The sequence below is a fragment of the Budorcas taxicolor genome, chromosome 7 (genome assembly GCF_023091745.1).
Source record: "Budorcas taxicolor isolate Tak-1 chromosome 7, Takin1.1, whole genome shotgun sequence".
NCBI lineage: Eukaryota > Metazoa > Chordata > Mammalia > Artiodactyla > Bovidae > Budorcas > Budorcas taxicolor.
The window spans coordinates 97,332,218-97,344,705 of NC_068916.1; the positions used below are offsets into that span (position 1 = coordinate 97,332,218).

The 12,488-nt window shown below is 34.0% G+C and overlaps 1 protein-coding gene across 1 annotated transcript in view; it reads right to left on the minus strand.

Moving 5' to 3' along the window:
• Window positions 1-993: 993 nt before the first annotated feature.
• Window positions 994-12,488, minus strand: part of CHD1 (chromodomain helicase DNA binding protein 1) — a 68,772-nt gene continuing 57,277 nt past the window's right edge. Inside the window, exons 33-36 of the mRNA XM_052643439.1 lie at window positions 5,642-5,738; window positions 4,408-4,459; window positions 3,440-3,650; window positions 994-2,021 (exon numbers count right to left, since the gene is read on the minus strand). Coding sequence (XP_052499399.1) covers window positions 1,676-2,021; window positions 3,440-3,650; window positions 4,408-4,459; window positions 5,642-5,738 — 706 coding nt within the window. The 3' untranslated portion in view covers window positions 994-1,675. The remainder of the gene's footprint in view (window positions 2,022-3,439; window positions 3,651-4,407; window positions 4,460-5,641; window positions 5,739-12,488) is intronic.

The window sequence follows — 12,488 nt, forward strand, 5'->3', positions numbered from 1 at the left end:
TTTTAGACCTAACTGGATAAAAGGAAAATATTAAAAATATATCTATAGACAAATATCTGTACATCACTCCCATAGCTAATCTATAGACACATTTAAGATTATAGGAATATATCAATATACTTATATTTGTCAAAGTTAAGGTTCAAATGTGTTATATCACAGCACACATCCAAGAGTGTATGCCACAAGATTAAAAAATTCCCACTGAATATAACAAAATAAAAAAAAATCTGTAAATAAATATAAGGCATTCTAAAATAATATCTGCAGAAAATCAAGAGTCCAGCAAAGATTTCTATTATCTAAATTTTACTTCATATATTCTTCAAAATAGATTTAATTGTAGTGCCACAAATTAACAATGTTCAACTGCTTACCAAAATACTCTTTTCTGGAAACTAAATGTTACTATTAAAAAAAAAAAAAGTTAGGTGCTTGAGGGAATAAGAATGCAGCAGAAAATTACAGGAGCCCACATATCCTTTTTCTTAAATTTAATTTGTCATATATAAGGTTTTTATATACAATCAGTGTGCATTTTAACAGTTTTTATTAAAAGTCAATCAAGTTTATCTAAAATGTTACCTGGCTGCATAGCACGTTTGACATTATTGCCCACATGAAAAGGAAAACAAATGGATTTACAATAACTTTTGGCCTTTTGGATCCTGGAAGTGTTCATAGACCTACCCTTTTAAACCAAATGCATCTGAAAAAAATGTTTCCAGAGCATGCAGTTTAGATTTTACAGATCATCTCACCATTCTGTTACACAATACTGACTAAAAAAGGGAAAAGGAAAGAAATAACATGTATCTAATAAAATAGTCAATATAAAAAGGACTATAATGGAATTAAGTGGCCCCTTTCCCCATTTTTTTACATTCTAAACAATGATTCCATCAAGACAAATCATTAAAAAGTGTTATTACACTGATTATATATATATATATATATATATTTAAACAATAAGAAGGCCTGAGTTGGTAGGGAAAGGAACAGTCAAAAAAAGCCTGAGAAGGGGAAGGAAGTAAGGAAAGCTCATTTAATTCATTTACAATAATTTACAGCCATTGTTTGTGTGTGTGTAAAAAGGCATAATAATAGATCACAAACAGGAAATTCCTGGCTATTTTACAGATATAGGTACAGAATTTAAATATTCAAGCTTGTGATGAAAAGCGGCAAGGTGGTCGCAGTGTACAATGTAAACAAGTAGCTTTGGAAAGTGAATAAAGTCCTTGAGTGTGTTTTCTTTATTAAGAAAAGAACTCTCTTTCATTCCTTCCTGAAACATGATCACAGGTAAGAGTAAAGTTCATATACAAACATAATTTAAATGGACGTCAGTCTAAAATCACTGACTTAAAAACAGTTTTATCCAGCCTACATGGAAGGGCAGTGTTGAGGTCCCTGTAATAGTAAACATTTTCCATTTCTTTAAAAAAGAAAAAAAATAGTACTACAATATTTGTAGTACAGTGCAGCATAATCCTTAAATATAAAAATATTTTCTCTTCTGTTGGGATAATAGACCTTGCATCCTGGAAAGAAGTAACAATACTGCTACTGACAGAAGATCTGTTTATATCTTTCAAGTCATGTAAGGCAATTACTGTGTTGGTTTATGATATATGGCTAAAAGAAAAGTCCAGAAAGACAGTATCAGTTTTTGTTATGTTTTCCGACTACTCCAGGTATGCTCAGGTGTACTTTTGTGTTCAATTGAGTGTTCAAATGGAGATCTGGAGCCATAAGGAGACCTCTGGTCTAGTGGAGATCTGGGACCACTACTGGAAGCTCTATGGTCCATCTGCCAATCTGAGTGATACCTATAATCCCTGGAAGATTTATGGTGTGCATATTCAGAACTTGATCGATGGTCTGAATGTAACCGATGATCTGAATGAGAACGATGATCAGAATGAGTTCTGTCTTTTAAACTTCCTTCCAGATTTGATCTGTGGTCTCTACTCCTGTGATCATCCAGTTTTCTGTGTTTCTCTCTATCATTGTAATATCTAATAAAAGAGAAATTAGGAATTTTAAATTAGCAATGCCAATTAAATGTTTCCAAATAAATCTTATTAAAAATAAAACAAAAACAGTGCATACTTCTAATTCTATACAAATTCAGTGTTTCAACACAAAATTTCATAAGTGAGTTCATTAAAAATCACTGAAAAATTATCTCTGCATGTCTCTGGAAAAACTATTCCATTCATAAAACTAAAGTGAAACCATACCAAGCACTTGAGATGGCATCTAACTTCACAAGGCCATTTAAGATTGGTTGCTACTTTCTCTTCCATGCATCATTTGTATTAATGCCTCTTTACTGGAATTAATTGATTAGAATTAAGACAACTATATCCATCTAAAATACCCTTGAAATCAGAGCCTTTTGAGTCTGCAGCAGGAAAAATAAATAAAAATCTCTAAAACAGTCTATGAAATGAGAACTTTTATTGGTTGGTGATGCCTATTGAAAGCTTCCTTAATCTGATTATTTATATAGGAAGATTTGATATACAAATCATTGTGAAATTTAATCCACACATAAGTGTGTGGCAGTCTGCTAAAAATTTATGGGAGTTTAATGAAAAGTAATTTCTAAGATGTTTGCCTTTTCAAAAATACATCAAACATAATTTAATGTTTTTTTGTTCACAAAAGGTCCTTATTATAAGCAATCTAAACTGTTATGCAAGTCTGTGAAATTATAAACATTTATCACTACAAATATGGCTTTTCTTTCTCACTGTGTGCTTTCCTAAGTTTATAATGTGGCTGTGCATCTTGGAAGAAATTTCAGTGAGCACAACTAAAATACAAACAAACCTATTAATTTCTTAATTTCTGATCTTTTACTCTTCTCGGGATTTTTATTTGGCTTATTAAATGAAAATATCCCCTTATCAACAGGAGTAAAATGTATTGTTATTATATTCCAGTTGTTACTACTTAGACTTAAAAAAAATAATAAGTGGAGAAAACTTTGTGATTTCAAGACTATCTTCAGATTGCTTTAAATTTAGCCTCAATGAGTTGTTTTCACATAAATTAATTATTCAAACAAAAATTAGGTTTTTTTAATGCAATGGAACGTAGAATTCACCATCACACCTCAGCCACAGTCCATCAATCTTTTATTTTACCTCACTATATTGTGATAAGTATTTTAGCCCATATTCTCCAAACCAACAACGAATCCCATGACTAATTATAGAACTCCCTACACTAAATATTTTTTTATTGTATACTCTGACCTTAAATTTATAATTAAAAACCCACTTCTATAGAGAAATTTATTTTTTCTTATTTAACCTTTATTTTACATAAGACGTGTTTTGATTACCTGAAAACTGAATTGGTCAATGAAGTCAAACACAACAAATAAAGACATCAATATGCAAAATTTTAAAATTGCCAAGTTTACCTGCTGTCTTGCTTGTAGTGATCCCAATCACGATGATCTTTACCATTACTAAAAGAAGAATAAGGTCTCTTCCTAGAGTCACTCTTCTTGTACGAATCTCCCTGGTGTCGGTCTTTATGATGATCATGATATTGAGATAAGTGTCTGTCAGATGAATAACTGTCCCTGCTGCTGTCATCATGATTTGTATTCTCTTTTAATCTTTCCACATCTGTTAAGATAAGTGTCCAACTTCTGTTAATGACTTAAAAAAAACATGGTAAACAAAATAATTTAACTGCTAGATTATAAGAACTCCTGTTTCAGCTCCAACCAACAAAAGTGAGAAAGTCAACGTGTTAGTCACTCACTCCTATCTGACTCTTTGCGACCCCATGGACTGCAGCCAACCAGGATCCTCTATCCATGGGGTTCTCCAGGCCAGAATACTGGAGTGGGTAGCCATTCCCTTCTCCAGGGGATTGTCCCAACACAGAGACTGAACCTGAGTCTCCTGTAATGCAGGTGGATTCTTGACTGTCCAGTTCCCAAATACAAGCAATTAAAGCATTTAGAAAATAGTTTATAAAGTCATACTAAGGCTTATGAATAGGTTTACTTTAATCTGAAATGTGAAGAATTACAATGAAAAATTTAAGGTCCATTTTCTTCTCAGACTATACTTTTATGACTCTTGCATAGAGCAATTAATCACTTAATTAATTAGATTAATATAATTAGTCTATTAATATTAACTAATCTGTTAATATTCCAAATAATTTTTTGAAAATATGTTCAACAATTCTCTATTTTCTAGAAACTGGTAATAGTGATTTATGAAAAGTTAATAAGCTAAAAAGGATTATTAAGATACTAGATTTAACATGGGCATGTATCATCTAAAACACCTCACCCTCTCAGCAAAAAAAAAAAAAAAAAAAGCCAGTTTTTAAACTGACTTTCCAAAACAATTAACAAGACTGACTTACCTGGATTTCTAATCACTTGCGTATTCAAGCTGCTGTTCTGGTCATTATTTTGCTAAAATAAACACACATATGTAAGAATCTTTTAAGTGGTGTCAAAGAACATTGTAAAACATGAAAAAGAAAATTCTGATGCTAAAAGAAGTTCTCCTCTATTAGAATGTATAAATGTAACACTGCTGCTGTTGCTGCTGCTGCTGCTAAGTCGCTTCAGTCGTGTGGGACTCTGTGTGACCCCACAGACGGCAGCCCACCAGGCTCCCCTGTCCCTGGGATTCTCCAGGCAAGAACTCTGGAGTGGGTTGCCATTGCCTTCTCCAATGCATGAAAGTGAAAAGTGAAAGTGAAGTCTCTCAGTCGTGTCCGACTCTTAGCAACCTCATGGACCGCAGTCTACCAGACTCCTCCATCCATGGGATCTTATATTTTTTAAAAGCAGAAACTATGGGTCTTATGACTTAAAAAAAAAAAACAAACTGAAATAATTTTAGACTTAGAGAAAAGCCACAGAAATAGTACTGAGAGTTCCCATATGCTTTTCACCAGTTTCTCCTAATTTTAATGTTTCTTATATAACCATAGTATAATAATCAAGCCTAAAAAATTTATACTTTAGTACAATACTCTTAACTGAACTACAGACTTTATTCAGATTTCACATTTTTCCACTAAAGTTCTTTTTCTCCAGAACTCAATCTGGGACTCAGGTTCTCTTTGTTTCCTCCAATCTGGGACAGTTTTTCTTGTCTTCTAAGACCTTGACACTTGATGAGTACTAGACAATTACAGAGTATTTCTCAACTGGGGTTTATTTGATATTTTCTCATGATTTGACTCATGAGATTCCTTTTCGCCAAGAATTCCACAAAGTGATGTACCTTTTTCACTACACAATACAGGGGGTTCATGATGTCAATATGTCTTAAAACTGGTGCCATTAATCTTAACTGCTTAAGGCAGATAAGGCAGAGTTCTCCTCTACAAAGCTATGATTTTTCTCTTTGTAATCAATAAAGATCTTGGAGAAGATACTTTCAGACTATGCTAGTGTCTCGTTTTCTTGCCCACTAATTTCAGCTTTCTTTGGAAGCTCTCACCTGCAACAATTTTTACTGTGGTATTAATACTAATAGAGATTTTCTATTTCCCTTATTCCTTTTACATTTATTAGCTGAATTCTTGTATAAGGAAGAATATCTGTTTTAATTACATAAAGAAAAATGATGCATTTACTTACCTGGGATTCCTGCCGTTTTTTAATAGCATGCTTATATAATTTATGTAATTTTCTTGCATCGAACTCAGTAAACTTAGATACAAAAATCCACAGGTTTCTAGAAGAATAAAAGGCAAATTAGTCTGATCAAAAATACTTAGTTTTTAATGAAATCCCTTTAGTATACACAGAAACACACACATCTTAGCCCTCTCCAGAAAAAAGTCTCAGGATGTTATTTCTAGCATTAAAAAAAAGAAACCAACAAAAAAACCTTCGTAAGTGGGTAAAATTCCCAAAAACACCTAGACAGTGTTAACTTTTACTTCTCTTCCAAATTCCTTCATTTTATAGTCTTTGGATTTGAAGATCTGAAACTAAAGAGAAGTAAACTTACAAATCAGGAACGGATTCATATTATGGTTCAGATTAGATATAAAAGGAATAACTTGTGTTAGTAGTTCAAGTAAAATATCATCAGAAAACATGGATTAAGCTTGTGAAAGAGAAGTCCTGAATAACGCATTAAAAGGTACTGTCATTTTATAATTGTGATGTAATGGTCAGAAGAGTAACATAATCAGACACTGTAAGCCCAGGACAGTATTCCATGTTTACGCCTCTCTTCCCATCCCAATGCTGGGATTAGGATTAGTAATTGACCATGGTATTCCTTCACAAATTCAGATGCAGTCTTTGGATTAGTCTCAACACAGCTTCTTCAGAGCCACTACAAATCAGTGACATGTGAGTTGAAGTCTGTCTGCCATCACTGTAATAGTAATAATTTCATATATTTACAATTTTTCTCGACCCTCTAGCTTTCCAGTAGGTATGTTAAAGATTTTGAATCTTGCTTACATAAACAGAGTAAAGAAATTACTAAAGAGCCAATGATGGAGGTTTAGTGGACTACCTAACATCAATATCTTTACTGAGCTCAAGCAACAGATTTTAAGTGATTTTTTTTTTTTTTTTTAATTTATTTTTGGCCATGCTGGGTCTTCGTTGCTAAGTGGGCTATTCTCTAGTTACGGTGAATGGGACTAGTCTTTAGTTGTGACGTGTGGACTTCCCACTGGAGTGGATTCTCTTGTTGCAGAGCCACGGGCCCTAGGTGTGCAGGCTTCAGCAGTTGTGGCACACGGGCTCGGCAGATGCGGTTCTCAGGCTCTAGAGCATGGGCTCAACAGCTGTGGTGCACGGGCTTAGTTGTGCCAAGGCATGTTGGATCTTCCTGGATCAGGGATTGAACTCATGTCTCCTGCACTGGCGGTGGATTCTTTACCACTGAGGCACAAGTCCACACTTATGTGATTTTTAAAAAAATAATAAAACCCTCTATTTGTGAATAATGACTTCCCCAAAGAAAGTCATCTCTCAGTGATAGTAACAGAAGTAAGAAAGTCTAAACAAGCAAAAATCCTGAGCTAGAAAATAACTTTTCTCATTCCTTTCTATGGGAGAAATAAAATTATATAACAACAGCACTTAATTTGGGGATTTCTTAATAGCCAAGACGTATTTCTCTCAACTACCAAGCATCAGTTGCCCAGAACTACAAAATACACACTGTCAGGAAGTTCTGAATGAGATAACTGTGTAAAGTACCTAACCTGTACCATCCTTCAGGTAGGCACAGTCAGATGTAGCAGAGAATTTTTAAAATACACAAATGGGGTAATAAGACTAAGTGACTAGGTAAGGCCAGAAGACAGGGTTCCTAATTCTTTTTCCACTAAGATCAAACATTCCCAGCCTTTTGATTTTGAACACAGATATGTGTGAAGAGCTGCTTGCTCGTAAACTACTAAATCACAAAACGTTAATAAATTCTGGAAATCAGAAATCTGTGTCATGCAATAACTACAAAATTATCCCAGCATATGTGCATACAGAGATGGATAACTGGTGATTTCTAAAAGAATTCTTAGCAGTGTTGTTAAGTCAGATGTGGCTTTCTCAAGTGCTTTCTTTTCTTTTTTTAATTTAGTTTGGGACAGCTGTTTGCTTAACTGCACTAAAAGATGATACCGCTTCTTCATCAATATTTGGGTCTATAATTTTACAAAAACTATAAAATGTATTGCAATTTAAAGAGCAGTCATTCAAACCCTGTATTTAATGTGCATATATATGTGTAATATTCTCAAAATTTGTTCCTCTAGTAATACTTCATATAGCCTGTAAATTTTGGCTACTTAAGTAAAATATGCAGCATATTAACAAGGCTTATCAAGTTATCAAGACTAATATTAGCAGGCTAATTTAAACCAATGGAACATTTTCATAATACACATGCATAACTATTTTGTTAATTTTTCAACATGAAAATTTTCATACATCAAAGATACAAAAGAACTTTACAATGATCACCCATATACTTAACACCTAGATTCTCTTATTAGCATTTTACTGTGCCTGCTTCATCACATATCATTCCATATAGCCATCCCTCTCAATCGCTCTAATTTCTGTTTGCATTTCAAAGAAAAAGTATAGGTATCAGTGTATCTCCCCCTAAACACTTCGTGCATATTATTAAGTAGAGTCAATATTACTTAGCTTTTTTATTTGAAACATTCTTTAGACAATACTATTCTCTGTAATCAATTATCAATGAAATGAAAGAAAGAAAAAAGAGCTAATATCGAGTCATGAAAAATATCAGATAGCGGTTGGGGAAATCAAATCATTCAACAACTTCAATATTAAATATATTAAAATTTTTCTAATTTACATACTAATTAGCCAAATCCTATTATTATCCATTGTTTGACATTAAACTAAAACAGCTTATTTTGAAATTAAAATTTTTAAAAAAGCGACTGAGAAAAAAATGGGTGAAGAACCTGAGTATTTTTCTAAAGAAGACATACAGATGGCTGACAGGTACATGAAAAGATGCTCAATATCACTAATCTTCAGGGAAAAGCAAATCAGAGCCAAAACGAGATATATCACTTCACACCTAACAGCTATTGTAAAAAAGGAAAAACAAGTGTTGGCCAAAATGTGGAGGAAATGGGCTCCTCATGCACTGTTGCTGGGAATATAAATTGGTATGGTCACTATGGAAAACAGCATGTAGGTTCCTCAAAAAATTAAAAATAAAACTACTATATGATCCAACAATTCCACTCCTCTGTACTTCTTTGAAGGAAATGAAAACACTAATTCAGAAAGATATATGCACCCCCAAGTTCACTGTGGCATTATTTTACAAAAGCCAAGACAAAGAAGCAACCTAAGTGTCCATCCATAGATGGATCACTAGATAAAGAAGCAGAATTCTCTTGCGCGCGCACACACACACACACACACACACACACACACACACACACACACGCAAACAAAGAAATATTACGCAGACATAAAAAGGAATACAACCTTGACATTCGGGACAACATGGATGGACTCCAGCTGGGGAGAACATACAACAGAGACAGACTCACAGAGGACGAACGGGCGGCTGCCAGAGGGCACATGTGCAAGCGCGTGAGTGAGACGGGTGAAGGGCATTAAGAGCACAAACTGCCAGTTACGAAATAAATGCGTCTCAGGGAGGTGACATGCAGCACAAGCAAGAGAGTCAACAGCATGAAACTGTATGGTACCTAATCTATAAAACTATCGAATTGTGATGTTGTATACCTGAAACTAACAGTGGAAGTTAACTACACTTTAATAAAGTAAAATGCAAGTTTTGTCTTGTTTAAAAATAAATGAAATTAAAATTGTGACTAATGTTATTGGGTTCTATTAATGTATAATGTACTTGAGTTATTTGTTAAAGATAATGTGCACATTCTATTTTCATTTTGTTGTTTATTACAACAAAAGGCTAAAAAGAATCAGCATGTCTTTATGTCCCCCCTCCCCACAGCATGTCTTTAAATTTTTAAGAATATTGTGTTAGGGAAATGGTCATCAGAAAATGTTAAAATGTTCACTATAAGCATGACATTAACCTTGAAATAAAATTTATAAGCAAACTTCAGTTCAGTTCAGTTTGGTCGCTCAGTAGTTTCTGACTCTTTGCAACCCCATAGACTGCAGCACACCAGCCTTCCCTGTCCACCACAGGGACAAACTTGAAGTGAAGTGAAATCCACAGCAGCTGAGAAAATTCAACTAGCCCTGAAATGAATTTATCAACTATCGCCATTCTAGAGTTAAAAGAGTAAAGAGATAGGGAATTAATAAACTGTGTTTTTGTTAGTAATTTCTCTTTAAAAATACTTTTCCTATAGAAAACAATCTAGTTGAAATTAGATTCTGATCCTAATTATATCACCTGCTAAATTGTGTGATCTTGGGCAAAACTCCAGACCTGGAACTAGTCCAAGAGTGATTGCCTTGTTAAAGTTCACGTGCTACACGCCTCCTTTGTCATACCCCAGGTCCTAGCCCTTCCAAGGTTTACCTGAGTCCATTTTTCTTCCTTGTGTAAAATTGAACTAATAACTGTTAAGACTTCCTAAACAGAGGATTTTTAAAGGGATCTTAGAACAAAGCATAGGAAAGTAAAAGTGAAACACAAATATGCATTATTATGGTTATCACTAGATTACAAGTGATTTTTAAATAAAAAAACTAGTGTCACATTTCCTCATCAACTATTCATGTTTATATACAAGCCAAAATATTTGTATATAAACATCCATAAGAAATAAAGCAGGTTATAAAATTATGGTTATTATAAAAATTTGCTTAAAGTATAATCATGGATCAAGTCTCTATCTTTACAATTGCAGGTAAGGTCTTGATAGTTCTTCCTTTTGTAGAATCAGTAACCATAGCTGTGTTCTGTGGGGTGGAGTCAGGGCAGGGTCAGGTGATCAGAAGTTCAACCTTTAATACAAGGGACTCTTTCCCTTGCTTCTACATTTTCCCCCCATTTTTCTCCAAGACAGCAGAATAAAAACTAATTTGCTCTTGAAATATTTCTCAGTTAGGGTCTTTCTGTTCTCCTTTACCATTTAAGGGAATCTGGTATAATCAGACACAGTGGCAGCAGGAATAAGTACCAAGGAATATGAAATCAAGGTAGATGAGAGTGGGAGGAAAAACAAAAGGTAAGTTGCCCAGCTGTGCAGAAAGAGGAATAAAGCCTTGGAAGTTAAGGGCGAACACAAAAGTCTCTTGGCTACTTGGTCTCTCTTCTTTTAGAGGTTTTTTCCTCCCCCTTTCCTACTAACTAAATCTGAAGTAACTACTTTTATTAGTCAACACGTAATTTCAACAAGATGCTGCTCATTTCTAATCTAAAAAGCCAGTAAAATCGATACTCTGCCTTCTTCATAAACTCAAAAATCTAAACTCTAATTACATGAAAGTTTAAAAACTGGTATGTAGTACACAAGTATTTTCAGAGAGAAACTAAACTCCTGTTACACTAAAGGCAGGAAATAATTTTAATATAATCCTTTAATTAAATTTAGCTTTAAAGATAACTCACTGCATTTCTTTTATTTTCCAATTTTATCTCAGACAAACAACAATCAAGATATCAATATGTTCAGGAGTCAATGACACAGAAAATTTAACTTTGGCTCAAATATGAAAAGACAGAGAATGTGGCTATATTCTCACTTAATCCTGGTATATATAGTTGAACTCCTACTGTATTCCTATCCTGTAGTTCTGTACTTTAGAGGTCACTGTATGAGTAGATAAGAGTTTGAGAAAAATGGAATAATCTCTTTTATGGTATTTAGGAAAGTATTAAGCTCCAGTATATATACTTCAACCATAAATAAAATATTAAACTAGACACTATGAATATAGTACTTGAGAATTACTGCCTCTCACTCCTCATAAAAGGGCTTCCCTGGTAGCTCACGTGGTAAAGAATCTGCCTGAAATGCAGAAGACCTGGGTTCGATACCTGGGTTGGGAAGACCTGTAGGCAGAGGAGCCTGGAAGGACACAGTCCATGGGGTCGCCAAGAGTCAGACATGACTGAGTGACTAATACACACACACTCTTCATAAAAATCTTTCATTACTCTTCAGTAACTGAAAAATATGCAGTCTCAGCATTTTACAGGTGATAATACTGGGGGGCTCATACATAGTGGTAACTGTTCAAGGTCATAAAGTCAAAAATTAGGCAAGTTGCAACTAAGTATGCATGTCTTGTGATCCAACCTCAGTGACCACTCCACGTCGTTACAGGCACATGACTTTAGACTCTTCTTAAGTCCACGCAAGGCTTCAGTTTTTTAGACATAAGCTCAGCTTCACTTGTTTACAAAAGCCTAGTGATCACGATCAACTTCCTATCTCCTCTTTCTAAAATGAGTCCTGGTTGAGTTTAAGAAGGGGATAAGGATAGTTTTCTTTTTTTTTAAATTTAGTGAAATCATGTCTCCTGCAGAAATGTGTCACGAAAATGTTTTTTTTTTTGATATGCAAATGCACTGCATGTAGCAAAAAAAATCAGTAGGTTAATAAACAGTTGTCAATAACTAGTTTATGCTCATTTTATTGTTTTCCTAGCCTGTCTAGTAGTCTGGCTTAACAGTGACCTGGATTTGGTAATCATTAAGTGATTAATACCACTTATCAGATTATAATATCACTTTTCACATCATATCATAGTTCAGGTTTACAATTTTAAGATCAAATGTGTTGCTGCTAGTTCTAAAATGAAGGGGAAAATACAATCTGCATTTTACACTGCTTGAGGACATTTATTTTTACAAGGCTTTACAGTTTGAGGTATTACTGAGAATAATTTGGTAAATTGGGAAAATTTTTAAGAATAAAGTGCAATCTGAATGTTAACGAAACACCTTTCACTATTTATTTAAAGGCAGAGATGCCACCTGTGGTTTTTTCATTATGCATAATTAAGGAATCAC